The 19,731-nt window shown below is 38.3% G+C and overlaps 1 protein-coding gene and 1 long non-coding RNA gene across 3 annotated transcripts in view; one reads left to right on the forward strand and one right to left on the reverse strand.

Moving 5' to 3' along the window:
- C1GALT1 (core 1 synthase, glycoprotein-N-acetylgalactosamine 3-beta-galactosyltransferase 1) overlaps positions 1-8,786 on the reverse strand; it is a 38,330-nt gene extending 29,544 nt beyond the window's left edge. Inside the window, exon 1 of one of the 2 annotated variants that reach the window (XM_016192316.2) lies at positions 8,473-8,786. In XM_016192316.2, the coding sequence (XP_016047802.1) occupies positions 8,473-8,479 (7 nt within the window). In that variant the 5' untranslated portion in view covers positions 8,480-8,786. Of the gene's footprint in view, positions 1-7,924; positions 8,442-8,472 lie in introns of those variants that run through there. The other variant, XM_016192317.2, reaches the window with a different exon arrangement.
- Positions 8,787-8,962: 176 nt separating this feature from the next.
- The window catches only part of LOC132539901 (uncharacterized), an 805,919-nt gene continuing 795,150 nt past the window's right edge, over positions 8,963-19,731 (forward strand). Inside the window, exon 1 of the long non-coding RNA XR_009551188.1 lies at positions 8,963-9,188. This is a non-coding gene — a long non-coding RNA (uncharacterized LOC132539901). The remainder of the gene's footprint in view (positions 9,189-19,731) is intronic.

Below are 19,731 nucleotides of genomic sequence, written 5' to 3' on the forward strand. Positions count from 1 at the left end.
ATGTATATACAATATAACGGGGGGGGGGGGGGTTAACAAATATCTTCTCAAATTAGAGATTTTGTATTTTTAGGTAAAGACCTAGATAGGGTAACTGGATCAGATGAAATTTGTTTTAATTTTTTGAAGAATCTTCATGCTTCTTTTCATAACAGCTGTGTTAATTTACATCTCCATCAACAGTGTAGAAGAACTCTTTGTGCCCTATAACTTTTGTAGTACTTGAGGTTTTTTTCTTTTGGATAACAGTAATTATTTCAAGTGTGAGGTGATGTCTCACTGTTTTTGATTTACAGCTCAGTACTGTGTTGTCTTCTGTGTGTGTCTTTATCCTGATGGAAAAACTGGTCCAGGAATAGAGAAATCATATTTACATAAAGTCCTGGGCCATACAAACACTCACTCTCTCTCTTTCTCTCTCAATAAAAAAATGCATATGCAATAAATAAGTGAAATAGAAATTAAAATACAAAACAGAAGTATCAATGAATCTATAAAGAATTTTAAAATGTTTTTTGCTAATTGTGAAGACAGAGCTGAGAATATTTTTTCCTCTACAACCAGACTGTCAAAAAGCTGACATTTGAAAGTTTATCAATGAGACTGGAATAGCCACTCTTGCATGAATGATTGTTCATAAATGAAACAGCTCTGAACTTCATTAAAGGGTTTCCCAGGCACAGTATTCTACATTTATCTTAACTTTATAATATGTAAAGAAAAAAGACTGTAGGCCTCACAGTCTAAGCCTGATGTTAATTAACCCTCTTGACTTGTCTTGCTGTGTTTTAAATATATCATATATTACTCCATTTAACTTTTTTCTAAACTTCCACCTTTTTCAAAATACTACAAAAACTTGGCTCTTCATTCAATAAAACAGTAGCAGCTCCTCTGGTATGTGGACTCCCTTAGAGCAGCAAGATAATTTAATCTAACTTTGTATATTCCTGGTGACCTTTATCAGATCAAAATAAACTGTCTATAAAAAAGAGAAGCATATAAGTAAATCCAGCATACACAGTATTTCAAATGAGGAGAAAGCTTATTTATTCAAGAAACAATAGTAATCTTTTTAGGGAAAGGATAAAAAGCAACCCACTGCAGTCGTTTAAGTGTCAAATTCGAAATGTCTCTACAATTTTAGTATTTTTTTTTTAATGAAATTAAGATGAAACTAGAAAAAAAATATCTTTTCACATGTTTATATCTTTAAACTTGGGCTGACTATGAGAAAACAGTTTTTCATTGGATTAAATTTCTAGTAGTGAAATAACAGTTTCAAAAGTGTTTTTTACATAAAAAGCTAAAAAACCTATACAGTAAAAGACATCACGAAGTGTTAAAGAAATAAGACAAAGGGTCAATTTAAAGCATAAAGATAAGTAAGATTCTCAGAAAAATACAATGGTCAATGATGTTCAAGCTTTACTCAAATTAAATAAAGGTAAATCAAATAAAAATATACAACTTTTAACCAACTGTAATGGCAAGATTTTTCATTTAGTAACACCCAGTGTTTATACAGCTATGAGAGAAAACTGGCACTTATCCTTTCTCACAATACATGCACTATCTTTTAGAAGGACAATATGGCAATACCTTTAACATTTTTTAAACAAATATTCTTTGACCCATCACCTCACTTCATCTTATGATTACATACATAAAGTCTAGAAAGTGGGCTGGTGGTAGCGCAGCAGGTTAAGTGCACATGGTACAAAGCGCAAGGACTGGTGTAAGGATCCTGGTTTGAGTCCCTAGCTCCCCACCTGCAGGGGGTCACTTTATAAGTGGTGAAACAGGTCTACAGGTGTCTATCTTTCTCTCCCCCTGTCTTCCCCTCCCTCTATCCATTTCTCTCTGTCCTATCCAACAACAAGGACAGCAAAAACAACATAAAAGTCTAGAAAAATGTTCTTGACAGCCTATGAACATCTTTGCAGTTTTTTAAAAGCAAAGATCTATTCACATTAATAAGGAAAATCTTTACACTCTGGCTATAATGGCTTTTTGTTAGCAAGATGTAGTAGCTACTTTTTAAGTCAGAGAAATGGGGTGGGGGTAGATAGCACAATGGTTATACTGAGACTTTCATGCCTGAGGCTCCAAAGTCCCAGGTTCAATGAAGATTGAACACCACCATCAGCCAGAGCTGAGCAGTGCTTTGGTTTAATAAAAAATAAAAATAAATAAGACAAATGTCAAGAAAACAAAATAAGCCCAAATTGAAACAATATCTATTTATATATATATATATATATATATATATATATATATATATATATATACACATAGACACAGAGAACAGTATGTTTCTTTCCAACTGTTACTTGAAGTAGTCGCCTAAAGTCGTACTGCTTCTGTGGTCCGGGAGGTGGCACAGTGGATAAAGTGTTGAATTCTCAAGCTATGAGGTTGAGAGTTCAATCCTCAGCAGCACATGTACCAGAGTGATGTCTGGTTCTTTCTTCTCTTCCTATCCCTCTCATTAATAAGTAAATAAAATATTTTCTTTAAAAAAAAGTCATACTGCTTCTGGTGCATTTGGCAATAAAAACATAAATAATACCTACATCAGCATATATGTATATGCACAATAATATGCAAATATATAATACATATCATTTACATCAGAGGCCTGGGAGGTGGTGCAGTGCATTTAATTTACATCAGAGATGGTGCCAAAGCCACTAGTCTCTACCCCTTCTTCTACAATATATGACTGATATTTTAATAACTATGTGATAAAAGGTTAAGTCAAAGTATCACAGTTTATACAATAGGATTTATTTGTCTTTTAATATTTTATGCAGTGCCGGGGAATGAAACAAAGGACTTACAATGCCAGAGTTGCCTCCTAGGCCCCATAGTTGACTTTTAAAAATATGTCTGCATATATTAAAAATCTGGAAATACAAAAGATGTTTAACAAGGGCTACCTCCGAGAACTAAGACTCACTGAGACATTATTTACTGTTCAAAACACAGTAAATATTTATTGTGAAAATACATATCTATGTCAATACTGGGTGGCCCTTTTTGATGTTTATTTTTGTTGTTACTTTTCTTCCCCTCCCTTATAATGACAGAGAAAGTAAGAAGAGAAAGGAAAGAGAGAATGGGGAGGAGGGAGACCACCCACATTGCTTCATGGATCATGAAGCTTCCCCTCAAATGAGGCAATAGGGGGCTTGAACCCAGGTCCTGATGTTTCAACTTTTTAAATCAAGTGCACGCCTATTACTTTCATAAAAAATTAAGCAAACATAGGCTAGCTAATTTATCTACAGAATGAGAAATGTAAGAAAAACCAAAGTGCAATAATTGCTCCACACATTTTACACAAATGGAACTCAATCTTATTTTTTATTTATTTGCCCTTTTGCCCTTTTGTTGCCCTTGTTTTTTATTGTTGTTGTAATTATTATTGTTGATGTTGATGTTGTTGTTAGATATGACAGAGAAAAGGAGAGAGGAGGGGAAGAGAAAGACACCTGCAGACCTGCTTAACCTCCTGTGAAGTGACTCCCCTGCAGGTGGGGAGCCAGGGGCTCGAACCAGGATCCTTATGCCCATCCTTGTACTTAGCACCACGTGTACTTAACCCACTATGCTACCGCCTGACTCCCTGGATCTCAATCTTTTATAGACCTCACCAAGTTTCAGATTCAAATTACACAATAAACATTTCCACCTTGCACCTCCATTTCCGTTAAATGTAACATATTCAAAAGTGACTCATTAACTTCAACTTGTTTGTAGCTACCTATTTATTCACCAATTGGTTCCTGCTTTCCTGGCAGGATATAAATTAGGAATTAGGGATGCATTCTCTTTATTTAATTACTGAGGAATTATACTTTATATCACTGCGTAGATTTCAGGTATACAGCTTTCTCATCTCAGGAACTGTCCATCTCACTCAAAGTCCACATCCATTCACCACCCAACACGATCCAAGATGCCTTCTACCTGTTACACCCTCCCCTATGGTAGCCAACACTGTAAATAGAGACTAAGGGTAAATTTATTTGTTTTGTTTCATTATATTTATGAAGATATCCTTACCACATGCCATTACCTCCACCCCTCAACCAATTACCCAATCTTGCCAATTTCATTTCCTAAACATTGTTCTAATGCACTCTCTTCTCAAATCCTACTATTTGTTCTATTTAAGCCCCTTTTGTCCCCTCAAACTACTGCAATATCTAACTCATGTCCCTGACTCAAGTACAATTTCTCAACTAATCCTTATTCTGCCAACAGAATGACCTAGCTAAAATGAAAAGCTGACCATGTCACTCTGTGAATCCTCCATTACCTACCGACACAAGAAGATCTACGCTGTTAGTTAACATGACATATAAAGCCTCTCCTTGATCTAGATTCTATAGTTCCTACCCTTGTGTATTAATACTTCATGCTTTAAATTTCATGCTGTAGCAATACTGACAACTTAGTTTGCCAAACATCTCAATGCAGTTGGATTTTCTATTCCTGTCTTTTCTATCTACACAACACTCTCTTAGCTCCATCATCTTTGACCCAAGGTCTGTAAATCCCATTAAATTATCTCAAGCTAGTAATAATCTGCTTTGGGACTCACTAGTTAGCTCTAAAATGTTTAGCAGTATTCTTGCCTTCTAGTCACTAAATGCCATCAGCACTCCCTCAAGTTGTCACAGGCAAAAAAATCTCGGGGCATTGCCACTGTCCTCCACAGAACAAAATCAGCTTAAGGATTATTCTACAAACCTGTTAAAATTTTGTTTACTATAAACACATACATTTCAGGAAGACTATAATGACTACTTTTAACACTACTGCTTTTGAGGAAGGAAACTGGATAAGCAAAGTAACTATAGAAGCAGGTGAAAAAAGCTTGATTTTCATTAGCTTTTATTTATTTATTTACTTATTTAGAGTCTTTATTTTGTGGGAGAGAGGGAAGCTGAGAGGGAAAAATCTGTGTGGGGTGGGATGGGGGTGGGGGAAAGGGGTTTTGGACACAAAGGTGTGTGTGTGTGTGTGTGTATACAAAGGGGTGTGTGTGCGCGTGTGTGTGATTGTCACCTTCATAATGAATCCACCCATCCTAGCTGCCATCCCCCCCTTTTTTTTCCTTTTAATAAGACAGAAAAATTGAGAGGTGAGGGGGAGTTAGAGAGGGAGAGAAAGTGACACCAGCAACACTGCTTCCTGGCCCCTACAGGTAGATATTGAGCCCAGATTCTTAGGCATGGTAACTCCTAAACCCAATTGGGTGTGCTACTACTCTGTGTTGCCACCTCTAGAAATATTTGTTTGTTTTTTTACAGAGCACTGCTCAGCTCAGGTTTAGGGAGATGCAGGGAACTGAACCTGAGACTTTGGAGCCTCGGGCATAAGAATCTGTTTGCATAACCATTATGCAATCTACCCTGCCCTCCTTCATACTTTATATGCTAATCTTTCCACCTCTTCCACCCTAGGTTCAAATCACCCATTTCACTCTTCTAATTTTCAACTACTGCATCAACCCTAGTACTTAAAATGTGACATTATTTAACCTGTTATCCAACTTCTATCAATTTAAAGCCACACTAACATAGTTTTCACTGTAATCACACTAACATACAGCTTTCATTGTAATAGGTTTCCTGTTTCAGGAGCTCTTCAATTTAATATTGATTCTTCCTATCCTCAGTATGTCCCTTCATTATGAAAGGCAACTCATACTACAGGTTCTAACTAATGTATTCAAGTTTTCACTTTTGGTTTCTCCTACCTCTTTATAGGCTTTTTTATTTCACAAATACAACCTTCCACATTTTTATTTCTTCTCTGTTTTTCTTTTTTTTAACAGAGCACTGCTCAGCTCTGTCTTATAGTGGTGTGGGGGTAGAACCTGGGACTTTGGAGAGTCTTAGCATAACCATTTTGCTATCTACTCTCGCTATATCTCATTTTCGTCTGCAAGGGTCACCAATTTTCACACATTACAGAATCTGGCATGTATTTTCCCATTTAACATTTGAATTAGCTCAAGTGAGAACTTAAAGATTTCAATTAAATACATACACTTCTAGATTTTAAGAAATATCCTAACTTCTCTAAGAAACATTTCTCCATTGGCTTTTTTCTCCCTCCTTTTCACAGATACAATGGTTCTTAATCCCATCTAATTTTGTGTGAAAGAATTGTGTCATACTTTTCTTGCTACATTGCTCTAGTTTGTACAAGAGTATCTTTATAATTTTCACCAAATCTTCTAAAAGTAACAAGCTTATACTGTGAAGCTTAAAAAGTTTAAGTGAATCAAAACTGAACTTCAGCACCAAGTAATCCACTTCTTATTTAGTATTTGTTTACACTGCACTGTCACAAGAATTCCAATTGTTTATATTTACTTACTGAATAAAGGCAGAGAGAAATTGAGAGGATCCCTCATAGAGAGGGAGAGAGACACCTGCAGCCCTACTCCACTGGTAAAGTGTCCTCCTCCCTGTAGGTGAGGACCTACTTGAACCTGGTTCCTTGTGAACCATAATGTGTGTCCTTAACTAGGTACGCCACCACCTCACCCACAAGAGTTCCAACTGTTTCATGCTCACACAGATACTTTTAGATTAGCATGGTTTACAAAGTTTAAAAACTGCATAATTAATTATTTACTTTAGTACAAAGTTATACACAAATAGTAAATAGCAGGTGCATACCTAATGAAACACTTGCATTTCCATGGCTAGACAAAGCTTAATTCATTGTATACACTCCTAAATAAGTCTGTGTTAACATTTCTGAAGATTTCAGAATATGAAATTCACTCAAAAATAGCTATTTTAGTGCATATCCCACCCACCCCCCAAAAAGCACTTCATGAAAACAGTTATCTGTCTTTAAATGGGTAGTAACCATCAAATAGTTTTAAAATGCTGAATCATAAATAAAACATACAGATAACAAATATTTCAAGCAAACTTAAAAATAATATTACATAGTTCTTCACGAGTACTGGAAAAGCATATTCTTTCTGTGAAGAACCGCAAATGAGTCAAACTTTCCTTACTAAATCATAGTATTATTTAGCATATGGTAAAAAGAGCAAACTGTTCGGTAACTTGAAACTTTATGTTCATTTAAACTGCTTATCAATACACAGTGAGACTGGCAGAACATAAAATGAATACAGTCTACTATATAAAATACTTAGAACACAAAAACCAACTGCGTAAGGTTCATTTGACATTTATCTGCGAAGAGCATGGAAAGTTGTCATCTACTGCCTAGAAACTTAACATTCCCATAGTCTAAATATATACCAGCATTAAACAACTTGAAAGTATGCCTAAAACGTTTTCCTGGCATCCAGGCAGAGAGATCTATGTTCTATCCCCAACTTTTAGTAAGTGAATATATTTCCATCCCTTACGCATTGGCCTAATTATTCACTCTAATGCATTTTAAAGTTCTCACTTTATAACTAACTCATACAGTCATCAAGAAATCAATTCATGGCAGGCATGGTAGTTTCCTGTACATTACGAGGAGACACACAACATCTGTAACAAATTTAGAGAACTAGGGTGTAAATCTAGTCAACTTTTCCAGAACGTGAAGGATAGATAAATATTGTTAGTAAAAAAACCAAAGACAGAGGGTATATTCGTTAGGGAAGAATGAACCACCCCTACACCCCTAGATAATCACTTTCAAATTTTTAAGAGTAGACGATCCAAATTCAAAACTGTATGACCAACATGTCAGCACCTACTTACCACCCACCCCCAGCAACACTGGGGGAAGAGGAAGCGGGCAGAAAACTTCCGTCGTCCTCCTCCTCCCGCTGCACGCACCCAGTGCCCAAATCCGCCTCGCCAGCTGATTCTGCCAGAGGCAGGGAGATTTTTTTTAAAAAGTAAACGAGCCACGGACAAACCTGATGATCCCAGAGTGCGGCGTTAAAAGCCCCTGCCTCTGGAGCAAGGTGCTGCTGGCTCTGCGGGCGCTCGCGGGGCGGCAGCCCGGCGGCTCTCGGAAGGTGTCCGCACCTGAGCGCCCAGTCTAGCCCGCGCGCCCGCCCGGCTCCCGGGGCCGAGGAGGCGGGGAGGGTCCGGCGGGGCAGGAACCGCTAGGCTGCCCGGCCAGCCCCGGAGTCCAAGCTCAAGCTCACGCCTCACTGTCGCCGCCCGACGGCCGGCAGCGTGCAAGGAAGGCAAGCGGCAGGCGAGGGCAAAGGGGAAGAGCCGGTGGCAAGAGGACGCGGCTCCAGAATAGCGGCCACCACAGCCCCGCGCCTCGGCGTCGCTGCCGGCAGAAAGTGGCCCGCACGCCGCGGTCCCGGAGGCGACCCCAGACACCTGTTTGGCTGCGTCCGCGATTGGGTCCCTCCCCCACGGTCCGCCCCCTCCCCACTCCAGCTGGGGGGAGGGCCAGGGAAGGGGAGACCTTGGAGCCACAGCCGGAGGGCGCCTTCGCCCGCCGTACCTGACATCAGCTGCTGGCTCCTTTTCGCCCCTCCCGGGGGTCGGAGAGGGGACGACAGGAACCAACCAACTTCGCGTCCCTCGGCTGCGGCAGAAGTGGCTCTTGGCCGCTAGCCGGAGCCTCCCGCTGCCGCCCAGATTCCCGGGCAGCGGCGGCGGCGGCGGCAGCCGAAGCGGCCCCAGGCGCGCTCCCGCCCGCTCGCCCCTCCCTCCCCGCAGCGCGTCCAGGCCGAGGCCCGCCAACAGCGCAGCCGCCACCCAAGGGGTCTCCAGCGCTGACGTCGGCCGCGGTCGCACCAGCCCCGGGGGAGGGCGGAGCGAAGGGGGAGCAGGGCGTGAGGGGCGGGGCTATGACGACGTGAGGGCACGGTGATTGGTTGTGAAGCTCAAGCCCCGCCCCTCTGCGAAGGGGTCTGGGAAGGCGGGTCTGTGACCCAGGGTCGCAGCCGAGTTATAGTTCTTCATTGGCAAACGCTAGAAGAAGAAGTTCTTCATTGGCGGGCTCCGCTTTCGTGGTCTTGCTATGGGATCTTGCACTAGATTCTGGACCACGGGAAGCACTGAAGTAGTGATAAAACAGAGCATTTGTCTGAGAGACAGGCTCTAACCCTGCAGGAGTCTTTGGGCCTCTAACTCGTGCTCTTTCCCACATCCCGCCCCCCAGCTCCATCACATTTCTCCCCTCCGACTTTGGTGAAAAAAGTTTGGCGACTTGAGGTATAATGAGGGGTGCTAGGTAGCTAAATGTGGGAGGCTGGAGGGCAGAAGACCCCGGTAATCACAAAGTTTTTTTGTAACTACGTATGGTCTTTGGGTCCGTCTTGACTTTGAGAGCTTACCCAACGCTTTGTAAAGTTCTCTCTCACTGGAGTTGACAAAATGACCTTGAATCAGTAAACAGTCTAGTGATAAAACTGCGAGTCCACAACAGTCTGGAGAACGGGGTCAGGTTTTGGCTTTCTTATTAATCATTACTAACAAGACTGAGAAAACTGCCCTGGCTTCTTCTAAAATGCCCACCTCGAGCAGTTCTTTAGTGCCTTTCAGCATAGTTCCTCGGAGTGTAGGCTTTGGGGCCGAAATTGTGGTTCTTCTACCTATTAGTTGTATTGTCATGACAAACTGCTTAACCACATGACTGGAAGTAATAGTAACGTATGCAAGTCATTATTATTATTTTTCCCATAAATTGTTCTTATTCAGCTGTAGCATATTTTGCCATTAATAGACCCAAAAGAATTTTAAAACCTGTATTATGTGAAATCGTACCCTTGTGATAACTTTCAGTAAAAATGTGTAAATTTTAAAAATTATTGATCCGTATTCAAGCCACTTGTTTCTCAGAGGAGATAACTAAAGTCAGAAAGATAAACTGATAGGTCATGCTAGAAAAGTGGAAGTGTCCAGGTTAGTGTTCTTTCCCTTACCCTTGCCTGTTAACTTCTCGCTTTTATATCTTCACCTTCTTCTCTCTTCTTCCTCTCCTAACAATACTCAAGTTATTTCTGGGTCTGCCTTCCTATCCTTATTTTATGTTATTTTATTTTTTTATTTAAGAAAGGAGACATTAACAAAACCATAGGCCTTCCTATCCTTCTACAGCTACTGTAATAGAGAAAAAAAAAAGGCCCTTCTGGAAACCATAGTGTTCCAAATTGAAAACAAATCTTAGCCAAATAGTTCTCAGAAAGCCTTATCTTTTTTAAATTTTATTAAAAGTTATGATAAATATGACCCAGGTAGTGCACTGCGGATCGAGTACCCAACTTGTAACCATGAGGTCTTGAGTTTGACCCTGGCATTGCACATGCCAACAGCTCTGGTTCTTTCTTTGTGTCTCTCTCTCTCATTAATAAGTGAATAAATTACTACTCAGCTATTAAAAATGGTGAATTCACTTTCTTCACCCCATCTTGGATGGAGCTTGAAGGAATTATGTTAAGTGAAATAAGTCAGAAATAAACGGATGAATATGGGATGAGTTCACCCATAGAAGTTGAAAAACGGGAGTCGGGCGTAGCTCAGCGGGTTAAGCGCAGGTGGCGCAAAGCACAAAGATCGGCATAAGGATCCTGGTTCGAGCCCCCGGCTCCCCACCTGCAGGGGAGTTGCTTCACAGGTGGTGAAGCAGGTCTGCAGGTGTCTATCTTTCTCTCCCCCTCTCTGTCTTCCCCTCCTCTCTCCATTTCTCTCTGTCCTATCCAACAACAATGACAGCAATAACAACAACGATAAACAACAAGGGCAACAAAAGGGAAAATAAATAAATAAATGTAAAAAAATTTTTTAAAAAGTTGAAAAACAAGATCAGAAGGGAAAACACTAAGCAGAACTTGGACTGGAGTTGGTGAACTGCACCAAAGTAAAGGACTCTGGGGTGGGGTAGGGGGGAGGGTTCAGGTCCTGAAACATGATGGCAGAGGAGGACCTAGTGGAGGTTGAATTCTTATGTGGAAAACTTAGAAATGTTACACATGTACAAACTATTGTATTTTACTGTCGACCGTAAACCATTAATTCCCCAATAAAGAAATAAAAAATAAGTGAATAACAACATATTTTAAAATATTTGTGTATTTCATTTACAAAAGAGATATACAGAAAGAGAGAAAACACCAGCATTTCAATCTGGCACACTTGATGCCAGGGATCAAACTGGAGACATTGTCCCTATAAGTACAGAATTTTACCACTGTGCCACCTCCTGGGCCAAATAGATAAATCTGGGGTTTTTATTTATTTTTTTAAAGTTATAAGGAATAACATTTTCCTCATGAATAAAGAGAAGAATTCTTTCCAAGGGTAAATTTAGCCACAGCATGCCTAAGAAAATTGCCAATAAGAATGTGTTTATGAGCAAAACCTGATCAAAGCAACTTCCACTAGCCTTTGGTGGTTTTGTTTGTTTTTCTGTGTCCCTGAGCTTTACACCTATGCACTTTTAAAGCTCAAGTGATTTTTGAAGATTATAGAGTGTGAGAGAGGCAGAGATAGAAAAAGAGTTATCACAGCACCAAAACTTCACCTGATGCTATAGCACTTCCTCTGCAAACTGGGACTGGTACCCATTTTTTAATACCTACTTTTTTATGAATAGATGAATATTTATTCAAATAAATACAAAAGGAATTGTCCAAACTCCTTATTCCAGAAAGAACCATTTTCAAAAGTTTGCTACATCCTTCCAAACATCTCTAAGACTAAAAACCACATAAAGATATGTTATTTTGTGTACTTCATCTTATTATGTCACTGAACATGTTATAAATAATATTTTTTAAAGTTCAGTGTCCATTAATTAAATGTATGTGCCATCATTTTACCAGCATTATTTTTATATACACCCCCCATTTTGTGATTATAAGCAACTCTTTGATGAATTTCCTTATATCTGTACTTTTTGCACAGTGTAGTTATCTCCTTAAGCAAGAAGTAACATTACTATCAGCCAGTTCTTTCATACTCTAGAAAAAAGAAAGTTGTGGTTGTTTTATAAGATAATACCTTATATGTGAAGCTTAAAATGACCGCTTTTTTTCCACTTAAAACACATATACCTCATATTGTCTGGTGAGGTGTTTAAATGTGCATCAAGGCTTGGAGCAGAATAATGTAATAATTGAAGGCTACTTGGAGCTGAGTGATATACTCTCCTGACCATTTAAACCAATATTCTTTCTTCTTTACTAGCAGAACTCAGGTTTTTTTTTTTTCAGGGTGACTGTTTCCAGTTTAAAATATTTCTTCCCTAGCCTCCTATAGGCCTTGTGATCTTTTATTAAATGAAAGGGAATCATAGCTCTATGGAAGGAATTCTAGTCGTCACTCCTTTTCTTACTTTGAGGAGTAACATGATGCTGGATGTGTAACTGCATTATTTCAACCATAGTAATAGAAACCTATTAGTAATATGTATATATTCCAGCATCTCTGACTTCCTACATTACTAATAGTGTATGGATTTGTTGTTATGTGAGGGGGAAATAAATCCCTCCTATTTAAGGTTATGTTTCTTGGCTTTCTTTTAGAAGCACTGAATTTGACTCCTAATTGATCTGATAGAACAAGCCATTTATTTAGCATGATATGCAGAATTTTTTAGTAAGACAGTGAAATGAAAATGGAAGCAAACAAGCAGCAGTACTCCCAACAGGATACATAGATCTATAATAGATCTGGTTTCTTTTAAAATGTCCAAATATTACAATTAGGTGAACGAATCATTTTATTACAATTGAATTTGATGAATTCACTTGTACTGATTGACCTGTATAGTTGTTTTAAAGTATGTCCATAAATTTATAGTATTTCTTCCTTCAAAAAGTAGAGCTTAACAGCCCTCATCTTGGTTTTTTCTTTAATTAACTTATTTTATTTGTTTATTTATTTTTACCAGAGAACTGCTCAGCTCTGGCTTATGGTTGTTCTGGAGACTGAGCTTAAGAACTCAGAGTCTCAAGCTTGAAAATCATTTTGCATAATTATATTGTCTTTCCATCTCTCACCTTGATTTTGAACTGTATTTAATTACATGTTCTTACAAATGGGATGTAGAAGTTATGTGGTGCAATTTCTTAGAGGAGATTATTATAAAGCATATGTCATTTTCTTGGTTTCTGTTGGGGCTTACTTGCTGGGGAAAGATAGTTGTCGTTCATAAGAATTCTCAGGCAATTTATAAAGGGTCCCACAAAAGTAATTAGACTTCTAGCCAACAACCAATAAGGGACTAAGTACTCAGGTGACAACAGTCCATTGAATTGACTTAGAGCAAATCCTCTTGCCACACTCAAACTTTCAGATACATCGTTGTCCATCTTTGCTGAATCTCAGGAGAGATGATAAATGAACCTGAGCAGCTTCTGAGTTCCTGTTCCACCGGAACTGTGAAGTAATAAATGCTTGTTGTTGTAAACCACTAAGTTTTGGGGATAGTTAATTATACACCAAAGATAACTAGCACAATGTAGGCATATAATTATTTGTTTTAATGAAGAAATGAATGAATGATTGAATGAAATAGAATTTATCTTTTTGTCAATTTAAAGGGTAACATACAATACTAGTACTGACTTTGATCCCTGATGCTTTTATTATGTACGCATTTTCTTGGAGACTGGGAAATAGCTCTGCTAGTGGACTGTATTCTTTGCTATGCTAGAGGACCTGGACTTGAATCCCAGGCCACCACATGGGAGTATCATACAAGGGGAAAACTTCACAAGTGGTGAAACTGCTATGATGTCTTTCCTTTTTGTCTTCCTTTCTGCTCTTTAACCTCTATCTGGAAAAAAAGAAAGTAAAAAAGGAATAAAGAAAGAGAGAGAGAGAGGAAGAAAGAAAGGGAAAGAAGAGAGAAAGGAAGAAAAAAGAAAGAAAAAGAAAAGAAGAGCAAAGAAGTTTGTCTTGAGCAGTGGGAATAAGCATGAAGCTTTAGTGAAATTTTGGCAACAAGGAAAAAATAAATCTGCATAAAAATGTTTCCTTTTGAGTTGTGACTCTTGCTGATATCTGAACATTAATAGTTCATATAATGAGAAGAGCAATGGATTAGTTGAGACTTGAGTAATGTTCCCAGTATCACCACTGACTAGGTGAACATACCATAACAAATTACCTAAATCTTTTAAATCTCAACTCCCCTTGTGATCAATTGGGGATAATAATCCAAAAATGACTTCAAAGGCAATCAGTGAAATCATATGGCTATATGATTTTAAAATATTAATATTCTTTGAGTTACATTAAACTCATGAGGTCAATATGATTCTATTTTTAAATAAGCATTAGGTATTTTAGATGTGTACATCATGAAGACTTTTCTTTCTTTTTTTTTTTTTTAAATCAGAGCTTTGCTCAGCTGAATTCTGGCAATACTGGGGTTTGAACCTTTGGTGTCAGGCATTAAGGCCTTTCTGCATAACCACTATGCTCTCTCCCCATTAAGACTTTTCTTTCAAGAAATGATATTTTATTCACCAATTGCATTGTGTACCTTTGTAAAATGTTAGTAACATTAATAGTGAGCAATTAGGATTTAAGAGTATTACAGGATGCTAGGTCATCATATGTCAGATCTCATTTTTATAAGCCTTTCAAAATTTATTACACTTTAAAATTAATACTTAATTATGGCTAGACCCTTTTTCTTTTTATTAACTAGACTGTAATTGTGGTTAGGTGTCTACCTCTCTTTATATTAACATTGGTAGTTAAGCATGCTTAGTAATAAAACATATAGAACCAATAATTTGGTCTTAACACTTTAACCAAAAGCAAAACTGCATCCAAAAGCAAGAAAGCAAATAGTTAAGTACATGCCTTTTCTATTTCTCAGGAGTTGTTTTGGACACACAGAGAAAGACTATAGACTGGAGTATCAGTGTAACACAACATTAGTGACATTCCACTGCCAAGATGCTAAATCTGGAAATAAATAATGTGAGAATTAGTGTAAAGGTTGAGTCCTGGTTATGTAGTCAATAGATTTTCTAATCTTGCTGGTTTTGTTGTATTGTTACTCAGCTTTGACTTCCTATCAGTTGAACCTACTGAATCAATTAAACATTAGATTTGGGAGTCTGGCGGTAGTGCAGCGGGTTAAGAGCACGTGACACAAAGCCTAAGGACCAGTGTAAGGATCCTGTTTTGAGCCCCCGGCTCTTCACCTCAGGGGAGTCACTTCACAGGCTGTGAAGCAAGTCTGCAGGTGTCTTATCTTTCTCTCCCCCTCTCTGTCCTAACAATGATGACATCAATAACAACAACAATAAAAAAACAAGGGCAGCAAGAGGGAAAATAAATAAAGTAAAGTAAAAAAAAAAAAACATTAGATTTATTTGTGGTTGTAGAAAATGCCTGCCACCTACCACTTTAATAATCTGAGTAGGAAGAGGAATGCTAGGAGTAAGGAAATAAAAAAGATAATTCTTCATTTCCTTGTGATAGTATGCTTTTCAAGAGAGCATTTCCATTTCATATTAAAAGTATCTATCAGAAGAAAGTGTTTTCACCACATGGAAATGAAAAGAGCATTTTCAAAATAGTTTTTTATTCCTTGAAGATATATCTTCACAAAAACTACGGAGATTTTCAGACTGTTGGGGAAGTTAGTGCTGTTTTCTAAATTGTCTTACACATGAAGGGGTTATATGTAGAAAACTGAAGAGAAGGAGATAAAGGGGAAAAGGAAAAGGTCTTGGAAATACTTTTAACCTCAAGGGGAGAGGACTCAGCATGACTCACAGTTTATTAGCTTGAAAAGACTGCCACATGTGCACTGAGGAACTTACATCATCCAGAGAAATATTCTCATCTTACAAGGTTGGGCTCTGTAGGGTTATTTTGTATATCTCTGGTTTGCTGGAATAAGAATCAGAATATTCTTTAATTGCTTCCCCTGTGACTCAACAAAAGTAAAAAGACAAACAAACAAAAACTTTTCTCATAAGTGGGATAGATGAGACTCAGTTTGAAATCTACACGTGATTAAATATGGGGGTGGAGCTAGATAACAATAATGGTTATGCAAGAGACTCTCATGCCTGAGACTCCAAAGTCCCCTGCACCATCATAAACCAGAACTGAACAGTACTCTGGACCCCCAAATCTTCATCTGCACTATTCCTGCCTTTAGGTTTATAATTAGTAAACAATTTGTTTGGCTTTATATATTAACTCTTCTTTCAGCCGCCAGGTTCCAGATGCTACCGTTGATTCCATCCAGACCTCCCTGGGCAGACGACCCCACCAATGTGTCCTGGAGTCCCTTTCCCAGAGCCCTGCCCCACCAGGGAAAGAGAGAGAGAGGCTGGGAGTATGGATCAAACTGTCAATGCCCATGTTCAGTGGGGAAGCAATTACAAAAGCCAGCCCTTCCACCTTCTGCACCCCATAATGACCCATAATGACCCTGGGTCCATACTCCCAGAGGGTTAAAGAATAGGAATGCTATCAAGGGAGGGGATGGGATACAGAGTTCTGGTGGTGGGAATTCTGTGGAGTTGTACCCCTCTTATCCTATGGTTTTTGTCAGTGTTTCCTTTTTATAAATAAAAATTATATTTAAAATGTATATATAGGGAGAGGGAGAGAGAAAGTTAAAACTTTAACTGGGTTTGGTGTATTGCACCAAAGCAAAGACTCTGGGGTAAGAACAGGGACCTGGGGTGGAAGGGTGTGTGGCAACAGGGGATGGGGGTGAGGGGAGGTGGTTAAATCCTGGTGCATGATGGTAGAAAAGGACTTAAGTTGAAAGGAGATTTTTACAGTGAGATGAGAAAATTTACCCAAGTATAAATGACTGTATTATAAAAATATTAACTCTCAAATCAAATGATAAAAAAATTATGAATGTGTATGCTACATATATATTTATATATTTCTTCATGTTAAATTGGATTTAACTACACTCAAGCCTAAACAGGGTTTCTGGTAGATGCTTTGTTGGGTTTCTGTTCAACTTGCATTGAGAACCATCCCCTTTGTTCCTTTTCCCCTAATTTTCATCTACAGATTGGATTTTTACATCCATGTGTATATGAAATGACCCCTCTTCCTCCTCCATAAATGTAATAAACTGGAGAGCATTTGATATTTGAAGGAAGCTTCATCAATGCTTCTCTCTTTTAGAAGTTTAGAGTTGGCAGAAAGAGGGATGATTTATTTTCTGTTGACCACTGAAACTATAATCCAAATAAACCCAAGTTAAGTGGAAACTGTTCTGCAGGGTGAGAAAGAAATAAAGCAGCCTGTATGAGAATAAAAAGTAATGGCCCTAACCTGTGACAGGGAGAGAGAGAGAGAGAGAGAGAGAGAGAGAGAGAGAGAGAGAGAGAGAAAAGAAGAAGAAGAAGAAGAAGAAGAAGAAGAAGAAGAAGAAGAAGAAGAGGAGGAGGAGGAGGAGGAGGAGGAGGAGGAGGAGGAGGAGGAGGAGAAGAAAGAAGGAGAAGAAGAAAGAAGGAGGAGGAGGAGGAGGCTGACTTTGTAGAGCTTTCTAGATTCTTGTGTCCTGTTTCCACAAAAAGTCTACCTGGTCTATCCCTATACTGTGTTCTTATATTAAATCACAAGCTTTTATTTTTTTCTTAAGTTAATTTGAATGGGTAATTTTTCCGTTCTTTAAAATACAGTTAGTCACTTCATTTAAAAAGATCACAATAGTTCTTTTTCATTTAGAAGAAGTAAAAAGCATTGTGTAAGCTTTGTTCTGAGGAATATCATAAGACATTGAAAAGCATACAGAATTTTCAGTTTTGAATAAAGAGATCAAAAGGCAAAGTAGGAAGCTCTAAGCTTTTGTTCTCCTATAGAAATATGGAAAAACAAGCAGAAACTGTCAGAAGCAATTCTGTGAGAATTCTAGAAAACTGCTAAAAGTTTACAACAACCAGATAAGTATTGAGTCAAGAAAAAGACACTTCAAATGAATAGGAAGGTATTATGATAGTTATACCTGTCCTTTGCCAGCCTTGTCTCCTGCATGGGAACAGTCTTAAAATATCATTTGTCTTAAAGTGACAGTGGTCTGAAGCAGCAGTAGTCACATAGAAGCTGCAGTCAGAAAGGTAATAGCCTTAAAGTAATAGCAGTTTTAAACTGGCAGTAGCCTTTGTTCTCAGTATGGAACTGTTTTCCTGTGGGAAAAAAGCTGACTGCATTCATAGATCATTGTCATATTTGTTCCAATCTCTCTGGAGGTATTATGTATTGAATTGTGTGTGTGTGTGTGTGTGTCCCCCCCAAAACCATATGTTGAAGGCTTCCTAACCCCTGGTCTTATGAACAGGTGATGAAGGTTTAATGAGGTCCTAAGGGTAGACTTTCATCCCATGGATCTGGTGTTCTTAAAATAAGAAGAGTTATCAAAGATTTCTGTCCATCATGTGAGGACAAAATGGGAAGGCTGATGTTTACAAACTAGGAAGAGAACCCTCACCAGAAACTGAATTGGTTGAACCCTTGACTGTGAGAAATAAACTGATGTTGTCAAAACCATCCAGACTAGGGCATTTTGTTCTGACATCCCAAGCAGACAAAAACTGGGAGCAACCTAATGGACCATTGCAAAATATTTTGTTCTGCTTAGAACCCAGAAGAAAAAAAAAAAAACCTAAAACACTGAAAACCCTCAGATACATGGGGCAGAGATTATAGTCAAATCTTACTGCCAATTGTCCAAGGCAGAAGAAAGTATCTTTGGGAAATCAGAACATTCAAAAGCAACCATGTATACAGGGGCAAGATACATGTTCAGAAAACATGAAAAGGTGAAATTATCATACTTGGCTGATTCCCTGATGCAACACAGGTCTTTCCAGTTGAAGGAGAGCCTTGAGAACCAATTTTCAAAGACTGGGAGGTTCCTAGCATTCAAAGAAATTCCTATCAAAATATTTACTAAACACACAGGAGGAAGCTGAAACCATAATGACCTCACCGACAAAGAATATAGTCTTTGCAATCATAGTTTGGGAAAACTGATTGCTATAGCCTTCACAACTAAAAGATAAGGCCTGTGAATGTTGGAGAATATGACTTCTGATTACCACACTAAAATGGTCAAATATCCAATTTTCATTAAGCAAATGATAAAGTAATATATATCTTATTTTTATTATATTTTACCATATATAATATATATTATATATAATGCTTTATTATATATTGTATTATGTATTATTTTATTATTATATTTTATTTCAAAAGAATGAAATAATTGACAGAGACTATCTCTGAGGAAGTTCTGATACTGGGATGATTACATTATCATTGGCTCAAAGACTGTAAGACAATGGTCACAAATTTCCTTCATATCTCTTGATAGCATTATTTCCCTTGTGCTTAATTTGATCTTATGTTTTTTGTTCATGGTGGTCCCAAAACATACATTGTTAATGTCACCATTGTTAATGTCACCTGTAAAAGGATATATTTCAGATTTAAAGTGTTATAAGGATTGTGAAAGTAGAAAATCAGCAATGGCTATTCAGGTATGTCCTGTTTCATTGTAACTATTATCTTAAAGAACTTGACCAAAGTGATGGAAGCTGTTAAAAGACCTACTTCATTGAAACCGGTAAAACTGGAGCTGGGAAGATGGTGAGGTGGTAGTTCACCAGATTTTTGTGCCTGAGGTTCCAGAGTTTGCAGATTCAGTCCTTGGCAATATCATAAGCCAAAGCTGCAAAGTGTTCTGGTATTTCCTCTATGTCTCTGGGTCTTGTATATTATATTATATTATATTATATTATATTATATT

This window comes from Erinaceus europaeus, chromosome 8, assembly GCF_950295315.1.
Source record: "Erinaceus europaeus chromosome 8, mEriEur2.1, whole genome shotgun sequence".
NCBI lineage: Eukaryota > Metazoa > Chordata > Mammalia > Eulipotyphla > Erinaceidae > Erinaceus > Erinaceus europaeus.